This window comes from Pezoporus wallicus, unplaced genomic scaffold, assembly GCF_028554395.1.
Source record: "Pezoporus wallicus isolate ANWC-B61680 ecotype Strahan unplaced genomic scaffold, APGP_CSIRO_Pwel_v1 contig_9693, whole genome shotgun sequence".
NCBI lineage: Eukaryota > Metazoa > Chordata > Aves > Psittaciformes > Psittacidae > Pezoporus > Pezoporus wallicus.
Genome location: NW_026639069.1, coordinates 1 through 9,514, shown reverse-complemented (window position 1 = coordinate 9,514; position 9,514 = coordinate 1). Strand labels below are relative to the sequence as shown.

Below are 9,514 nucleotides of genomic sequence, written 5' to 3'. Positions count from 1 at the left end.
TGGGTCTGAAGGGGTCTGGGGGGTCTTGGTGGTTTGGGGGTCAATGGAAGTCAATGGGGCTGGGTCTGAAGGGGTCTGTGGGGTCTTGGTGGTTTGGGGGTCAATGGAAGTCAATGGGGATGGGTCTGAAGGGGTCTGTGGGGTCTTGGTGGTTTGGGGGTCAATGGAAGTCAATGGGGCTGGGTCTGAAGGGGTCTGTGGGGTCTTGGTGGTTTGGGGGTCAATGGAAGTCAATGGGGATGGGTCTCGGCGGTGTTTGGGGTCAATGGAAGTCAATGGGGATGATCCTTACGGGGTTTTGGTGGCATCTAAAGGGGGTTTGGGGTCAATGTACGTCAACGGGGCTGTGTCTGAAGGGGTCTATGGGGCCTTGGGGTCACGTGTCCCCCTTGTTCCCCGTCGCAGCCCCGCCCCCAGGCCGGGTCGTGGCAGAAGCTGGAGCTGCGGCACGAGTACAAGAACCACAACCAACTGCGGGAGTACCAACTGGAAGGGGTCAACTGGCTGCTCTTCAACTGGTACAACCGGTAAGGGGGGGGCTCCCCATGGGGGTGGAGGTGGGGGGTGGCCATGGGGATGGGGGGGGGGGGATGATGTTGGGTGCCATTTCCAATGGGGATGGTGGTGACGATGATGATGGTGGTGATGGTGATGGGTACCACCTCCAATGGGGATGATGGTGATGATGATGATGGTGATGGGTACCATCTCCAATGGGGATGATGGTGATCATGATGGTGATGATGATGGGTACCACCTCCAATGGGGATGATGGTGATCATGATGATGATGATGATGGTGACGACGATGATGATGGGTATCACCTCCAATGGGGATGATGATGATGATGATGATGGGTACCACCTCCAATGGTTATGATGACGATGACGATGGGTACCACCTCCAATGGTGATGATGACGATGATGATGAGTACCACGTGCAATGGTGATGATGATGATGATGACGATGACGATGACGATGACGATGGGTACCACGTCCAATGGTGACGATGACGATGGGTACCAAGTCCAATGGCGACGATGACGACGATGATGACGATGACAATGGGTACCACGTCCAATGGTGACGATGACAATGGGTACCACATCCAATGGTGACGATGGCGATGGGTACCACGTCCAATGGTGACGATGACGATGGGTACCACGTCCAATGGTGACGATGATGACGATGGGGGTACCACGTCCAATGGTGACGATGACGATGGGTACCACGTCCAATGATGACGATGACGATGGGTACCAAGTCCAATGATGACGATGATGACGATGACGATGGGTACGATGGGTACCACGTCCAATGATGACGATGATCCAGTGGTGACGATGACGATGGGTACCACGTCCACTGATGACGATGATGACGATGACGATGACGATGGGTCCCATGGTCTCCCTTCCTCCCCCCCGCAGGCAGAACTGCATCCTGGCCGACGAGATGGGCCTGGGCAAGACGATCCAGTCCATCGCCTTCCTGCAGGAGGTCTACAAGGGGGCATCCGGGGGCCCTTCCTCGTCATCGCCCCCTCTCCACCATCACCAACTGGGAGAGGGAGTTCAACACCTGGACCGAGATGAACACCATCGTCTACCACGGCAGCCTCGCCTCGCGCCAGATGATCCAGCAGTACGAGATGTACTGCAAGGACAGCAGGGTATGGGGCTGGCGGGGGGGGCCCACGGCGATCCCTATTCCAGCCCCACGGCGTCGTCGCTGACCCCTGTCCCAGCCCCACGGCGTCATCCCGCTTCTGTATCTCCACCCCATTGAACCGCGTTGATTCCCTTTGGCTCCCATTGACCACCATTGACTCCCATTGACCACCATTGACCCCATTGACTCCCAGTGACTCCCATTGCCCCCCATTGACTCCAGCTGACCTCATTGATCCCCATTGACTCCCATTGACCCCATCAACTCTCCTTGACCCCCATTGCCCCCCATTGAGTCCACTGACTCCCATTGACTCCATTGACTCCCATTGACCCCATTGACTCCCCTTGACCCACATTGACCCCACTGACCCCCATTGCCCCCCATTGACTCCCATTGACTCCATTCCCCCCCACTGACTCCCATTCACTTTCATTGACTCCTGTTGACTCCTGTTGACCACTGTTGACCCCATTGTCCCCATTGACCCCATTGACTCCCATTTACTCTCATTGACCCCCTTTGCCCCCCATTGACTCCCATTGACTCCCCTTGACCACTATTGACCCCCATTGACTCCCCTTTACCCCATTGACCCCCATTGCCCCCCATTGACTCCCATTGACCCCCATTGACTCCCATTGACTCCCATTGATCCCCATTGATCCCCATTGACCCCCATTGACCCCCATTGCTCCCCATTGACTCCCATTGCCCCCCATTGCCCCCCATTGCCCCCCTTTAGGGCCGTTTGATCCCCGGGGCCTACAAGTTCGACGCGCTCATCACGACGTTCGAGATGATCCTGTCGGAGTGCCCGGAGCTGCGCGAGATCGAGTGGCGCTGCGTGGTCATCGACGAGGCCCATCGCCTCAAGAACCGCAACTGCAAGCTGCTCGACAGCCTCAAGCACATGGACCTGGTGGGGGAGCACCCCGGGGGCTGGGGGGGGGGGGAAAGAGGGATAAAGGGGGTTTGGGGAGGGATAAAGGGGGTGTGGGGGGGGATAAAGGGGGTTTGGGGGGCGGAGAAAGGGGGTGTGGGGGGGGGATAAAGGGGTGTGTGGGGGGATAAAGGGGGTTTGGGGGGGAGAAAGGGGGTCTGGGGGGATTAAAGTGGGTTTGGGGGGGAATAAAGGGGGTGTGGGGGCGGATAAAGGGGGTCTGGGGGGGGGATAAAGGGGGTTTGGGGGGGAGAAAGGGGGGCTGGGGGGCTTAAAGTGGGTTTGGGGGGGAATAAAGGGGGTGTGGGGGCGGATAAAGGGGGTCTGGGGGGGGATAAAGGGGGTTTGGGGGGGAGAAAGGGGGTCTGGGGGGCTTAAAGAGGGTTTGGGGGAATAAAGGGGGTGTGTGGGGGGTAAAGGGGGTGTGGGGCAGGATGAAGGGGGATAAAGGGTGTGTGTGGGATGAAGGGGATTTGGGGGGGATAAAGGGGGAGTTGGGGGCAATGAAGGGGATTTGGGGGGGATAAAGGGGTTTTGATGGGATGTAATGGGTTTTTGATGGTATTTAATGTGTTTTTTTGGTATTTAATGGGTTTTGCTGGTATTTAATGGGTTTTGCTGGTATTTAATGTTTTTTGCTGGTGTTCAATGGGTTTTTGCTGGTATTTAATGGGTTTTTGCTGGTATTTAATGGGTTTTTCTGGTATTTAATGGGTTTTGCTGGTGTTCAATGGGTTTTTGCTGGTATTTAATGTGTTTTGGTGGGATTTAATGGTTTTTGCTGGTATTTAATGGTTTTTGCTGGTATTTAATGGTTTTTACTGGTGTTCAATGGGTTTTTGGCGGGTCCCCCCCATAGGAGCACAAGGTGCTGCTGACGGGCACCCCGCTGCAGAACACGGTGGAGGAGCTCTTCAGCCTCCTGCACTTCCTGGAGCCCTCCCAGTTCCCATCGGAAGCGGAATTCCTCAAGGATTTTGGGGACCTCAAGACCGAGGAGCAGGTACCTGGGCGGGGGAGAGGGGCCATCAGCATCATCACCCGTTGGGTACCACATGGGGATGCTCTCCCTGCATCCCTCCATCCCCATCATCACCCGTTGGGTACCACATGGGGATGCTCTCCCTGCATCCCTCCATCCCCATCATCACCCGTTGGGTACCACATGGGGATGCTCTCCCTGCATCCCTCCATCCCCATCATCACCCGTTGGGTACCACATGGGGATGCTCTCCCTGCATCCCTCAGCATCATCACCCGTTGGGTACCACATGGGGATGCTCTCCCTGCATCCCTCCATCCCCATCATCACCCGTTGGGTACCACATAGGGATGCTCTCCCTGCATCCATCAGCATCATCACCCATTGGGTACCACATAGGGATGCTCTCCCTGCATCCATCAGCATCATCACCCATTGGGTACCACATAGGGATGCTCTCCCTGCATCCCTCCCCACTGGGTGCCCCATAGCGATGCCCACCCCATTGACCTCCCCATTGGCTACCCCATAGCAATGTGCCCTCCCCATTGCCCCCCATCTCCATCCCACCCCATTGCCTACCCCATAGCGATGCCCACCCCATTGCCCCCCCCATTGGCTCCCCCATAGCGGTGCCCACCCTATTGCCCTCCCCAATGCCTACCCCATTGCGATGCCCACCCCATTGCCCTCCCCATTGGCTACCCCATCGCGATGCCCACCCCATTGACCTCCCCATTGGCTACCCCATACCTCCCCATTGGCTACCCCATAGCCCATTGACCTCCCCATTGCCTTCCCCATAGCGATGCCCTCCCCATTGGCTACCCCATCGCGATGCCCACCCCATTGCCCTCCCCATTGCCTACCCCATAGCAATGCCCACCCCATTGCCCTCCCCATTGCCTACCCCATAGCGATTCCATCCCTATGCCCACCTATTGACCTCCCCATTGCCTACCCCATAGCAATGCCCACCCCATTGCCCTCCCCATTGCCTACCCCATAGCAATGCCCTCCCCATTGCCTACCCCATAGCGATTCCATCCCTATGCCCACCCCATTGCCCTCCCCTTTGCCTTCCCCATAGCGATGCCCACCCCATTGCCTACCCCATAGCGACGCCCACCCCACTGCCTCCCCCACAGCGACACCCACCCCACTGACCTCCCCCATTGCCCCCCCCCCACCCCATAGGTCCAGAAGCTGCAGGCCATCCTGAAGCCCATGATGCTGCGGCGCCTCAAGGAGGACGTGGAGAAGAACCTGGCCCCGAAGCAGGAGACCATCATCGAGGTGGAGCTCACCAACGTGCAGAAGCGCTTCTACCGAGCCATCCTGGAGAAGAACTTCTCCTTCCTGGCCAAGGGGGCCGGGCACACCAACATGCCCAACCTGCTCAACACCATGATGGAGCTGCGCAAGTGCTGCAACCACCCCTATCTCATCAACGGTAACCCCGGCGAGGGGGCTGGGGGGAGAGGGACCCGCACCTCGCCCCATAGGAAACCCATAGAGAAGGTGGTTGGGGTCCTTCAGACCCAGCCTGTTGTGTTCTGCATCCATCACCCCATAGGAAACCCCATAGAGAAGGTGGTTGGGGTCCTTCAGACCCGGCCTGTTGTGTTCTCCATCCATCACCCCATAGGAAACCCCATAGAGAAGGTGGTTGGGGTCCTTCAGACCCAGCCTGTTGTGTTCTCCATCCATCACCCCATAGGAAACCCCATAGAGAAGGTGGTTGGGGTCCTTCAGACCCGGCCTGTTGTGTTCTGCATCCATCACCCCATAGGAAACCCCATAGAGAAGGTGGTTGGGGTCCTTCAGACCCACCCCGTTGTGTTCTCCATGCATCACCCCATAGGAAACCCCATAGAGAAGGTGGTTGGGGTCCTTCAGACCCAGCCTGTTGTGTTCTCCATCCATCACCCCATAGGAAACCCCATAGAGAAGGTGGTTGGGGTCCTTCAGACCCGGCCTGTTGTGTTCTGCATCCATCACCCCATAGGAAACCCCATAGAGAAGGTGGTTGGGGTCCTTCAGACCCGGCCTGTTGTGTTCTGCATCCATCACCCCATAGGAAACCCCATAGAGAAGGTGGTTGGGGTCCTTCAGACCCGGCCTGTTGTGTTCTGCATCCATCACCCCATAGGAAACCCCATAGAGAAGGTGGTTGGGGTCCTTCAGACCCGGCCTGTTGTGTTCTGCATCCATCACCCCATAGGAAACCCCATAGAGAAGGTGGTTGGGGTCCTTCAGACCCGGCCTGTTGTGTTCTCCATCCATCACCCCATAGGAAACCCATAGAGAAGGTGGTTGGGGTCCTTCAGACCCAGCCTGTTGTGTTCTCCATCCATCACCCCATAGGAAACCCCATAGAGAAGGTGGTTGGGGTCCTTCAGACCCGGCCTGTTGTGTTCTGCATCCATCACCCCATAGGAAACCCCATAGAGAAGGTGGTTGGGGTCCTTCAGACCCGGCCTGTTGTGTTCTGCATCCATCACCCCATAGGAAACCCCATAGAGAAGGTGGTTGAGGTCCTTCAGACCCAGCCTGTTGTGTTCTCCATCCATCACCCCATAGGAAACCCCATAGAGAAGGTGGTTGGGGTCCTTCAGACCCAGCCTGTTGTGTTCTGAATCCATCACCCCATAGAACCCCCATAGAGAAGCTCCTTGATGTCCCTCACCCCACAGAACCCCCATAGAGAAGCTCCTCGAGGTCCCTCACCCCACAGAACCCCCATAGAGAGGCTCCTTGATGTCCCTCACCCCACAGAACCCCCATAGAGAAGCTCCTTGAGGTCCCTCACCCCACAGAACCCCCATAGAGAGGCTCCTTGATGCCCCTCACCCCACAGAACCCCCATAGAGAAGCTCCTTGAGGTCTCTCCATCCCCACCCCACAGAACCACCATAGAGGATGTGCTTGATGCCCCTCACCCCACAGAACCCCCATAGAGAAGCTCCTTGATGTCCCTCACCCCACAGAACCCCCATAGAGAAGGTGCTTGATGTCCCTCCATCCCCACCCCCCAGAACCCCCATAGAGCAGCTCCTTGATGCCCCTCACCCCCCAGAACCCCCATAGAGCAGCTCCTTGATGCCCCTCACCCCCCAGAACCCCCATAGAGAGGCTCCTTGATGCCCCTCACCCCCCAGAACCCCCCTGTCCCCATTGCAGGTGCCGAGGAGAAGATCCTGGCTGAGTTCCGGGCCTCCTGCCCCACGGCGGCGCCCCCGGACCTGCCCCTGCAGGCCATGGTGCGCTCGGCGGGGAAGCTGGTGCTGCTCGACAAGCTCCTGCCCAAGCTCCGCGCCGGGGGGCACAAGGTGCTCCTCTTCTCGCAGATGGTGCGCTGCCTCGACATCCTCGAGGACTACCTCATCCACAAGAGGTGGGCCCCACGCGCCTCCATTGGGCTGCACTGGGGGACATGGGGGACATTGGGGGACATTGGGGTCATTGGGGGACATTGGGGGCCATTGGGGGCCATTGGGGTCCTATGGGGCTGTTGGGGGACATTGGGGGACATTGGGGTCCATTGGGGGACATTGGGGGACATTGGGGTCCATTGGGGGACATTGGGGGACAATGGGGTCCATTGGGCTGCATTGGGGTCCTATGGGGTCATTGGGGGACATTGGGGCCGTTGGGTCCATTGGGGGGCATTGGGGTCCATTGGGGTCCACTGGGGTCCATTAACGTCCTATGGGTGCTGGATGCTCCATTGAGCCCCATTGAGCTCCCATAGCCCCCCCATAGCCCCCCATGAGTTCCATCAGCCCCATACCCCCCCCATAGCCCCCTCTTTGTTCCCTCAGCCCCATAGCCACCCCATAGCCCCCTCTGGGTTCCATCAGCCCCATAGACTCCTCTGGGTTCTATCAGCCCCATAGGCCCCCCATAGCCCCCTTATGGCTTCCATCAGCCCCATAACCCCCCCATAACCCCCCTATGAGTTCTATCAATCCCATAGCCCCCCATGAGTTCCCTCAGCTCCATCCCCCCCCCATAGCCCCCTATGAATTCTGTGAGCCCCATAGCCCCCCCATAGCCCCCTATGGGTTCCCTCATCCCCACCCCCCCATGAGTTCCCTCATCCCCATCCCCCCATTGGGTCCCTCATCCCCACCCCCCCATTGGTTCCCTCATCCCCACCCCCCATTGGTTCCCTCATCCCCATCCCCCCATGAGTTCCCTCATCCCCATCCCCCATTGGTTCCCTCATCCCCATCCCCCCATTGGTTCCCTCATCCCCATCCCCCCATGAGTTCCCTCATCCCCACCCCCCATTGGTTCCCTCATCCCCACCCCCCATTGGTTCCCTCATCCCCATCCCCCCATGAGTTCCCTCATCCCCATCCCCCCATGAGTTCCCTCATCCCCACCCCCCCATGGGTTCCCTCATCCCCACCCCCCATTGGTTCCCTCATCCCCATCCCCCCATGAGTTCCCTCATCCCCATCCCCCCATTGGTTCCCTCATCCCCACCCCCCATTGGTTCCCTCATCCCCATCCCCCATTGGTTCCCTCATCCCCACCCCCCATAACCTCCCCCCGTGCCCCCCAGGTACCCGTACGAGCGCCTGGACGGGCGGGTGCGGGGCAACCTGCGGCAGGCGGCCATCGACCGCTTCAGCCGCGCCGACTCGGAGCGCTTCGTGTTCCTGCTGTGCACGCGCGCGGGGGCTGGGCATCAACCTCACGGCCGCAGACACCTGCATCATCTTCGACTCGGACTGGAACCCCCAGAACGACCTCCAGGTGTGGGGCAGGGATCTGGGGGGCGCTAGGGGGCTCTATGGGGCTCTATGGGGCTCTATGGGGTCTCTGCGTCGCTATGGGGGCTCTGTGGGGCTCTATGGGGTCTCTGCGTCGCTATGGGGGCTCTGTGGGGCTCTATGGGGTCTCTGCGTCGCTATGGGGGCTCTGTGGGGCTCTATGGGGTCTCTGTGCGTCACTATGGGGCTCTATGAGTCCACATGGGGTCTCTATGGGGCTCTATGGAGTCTCTATGGGGCTCTGTGGGGCTCTATGGAGTCTCTATGGGGCTCTGTGGGGCTCTATGGGTCACTATAGGGTCTCTATGGGTCACTATGGGGCTCTATGGGTCACTATAGGGGCTCTATGGGTCACTATAGGGGCTCTATGGGTCACTATGGGTCACTATGCGTCACTATGGGGCTCTATGGGTCACTATAGGGTCTCTATGGGTCACTATGGGGCTCTATGGGTCACTATAGGGTCTCTATGGGTCACTATGGGGCTCTATGGGTCACTATGGGGCTCTATGGGGCTCTATGGGGCGCTTCGTGTTCCTGCTGTGCACGCGCGCCGGGGGGCTGGGCATCAACCTCACGGCCGCAGACACCTGCATCATCTTCGACTCGGACTGGAACCCCCAGAACGACCTCCAGGTGTGGGGCAGGGATCTGGGGGGCGCTAGGGGGCTCTATGGGGCTCTATGGGGCTCTATGGGGTCTCTGCGTCGCTATGGGGGCTCTGTGGGGCTCTATGGGGTCTCTGTGCGTCACTATGGGGCTCTATGAGTCCACATGGGGTCTCTATGGGGCTCTATGGAGTCTCTATGGGGCTCTGTGGGGCTCTATGGAGTCTCTATGGGGCTCTATGGGGCTCTGTGCGTCACTATGGGGCTCTGTGGGGTCTCTCTGCGTCGTTATAAGGGCTCTAGGAGTCCACATGGGGTCTCTATGGGGCTCTATGGAGTCTCTATGGGGCTCTATGGGGCTCTATGGGGCTCTGTGCGTCATTATGGGGCTCTATGGGGTCTCTCTGCGTCACTATAAGGGCTCTATGAGTCCACATGGGGTCTCTATGGGGCTCTATGGAGTCTCTATGGGGGCTCTATGGGGCTCTATGGGGCTCTATGGGTCACTATAGGGGCTCTATG

General features: G+C 58.7%; 1 protein-coding gene across 1 annotated transcript; it reads left to right on the top strand.

The window, feature by feature from the left end:
• Positions 1–1,550: 1,550 nt before the first annotated feature.
• On the top strand, positions 1,551–8,367 carry LOC130601482 (chromodomain-helicase-DNA-binding protein 8-like; the record flags this gene model as incomplete). Its single annotated transcript, XM_057413577.1, is given in 7 exon segments — positions 1,551–1,676; positions 2,421–2,597; positions 3,478–3,621; positions 4,798–5,053; positions 6,784–6,997; positions 8,174–8,287; positions 8,289–8,367. Coding segments are annotated over 7 exon segments (1,065 nt in total), but the record flags the coding sequence as incomplete, so codon positions are not given.
• Between the last annotated feature and the right edge of the window lie 1,147 nt (positions 8,368–9,514).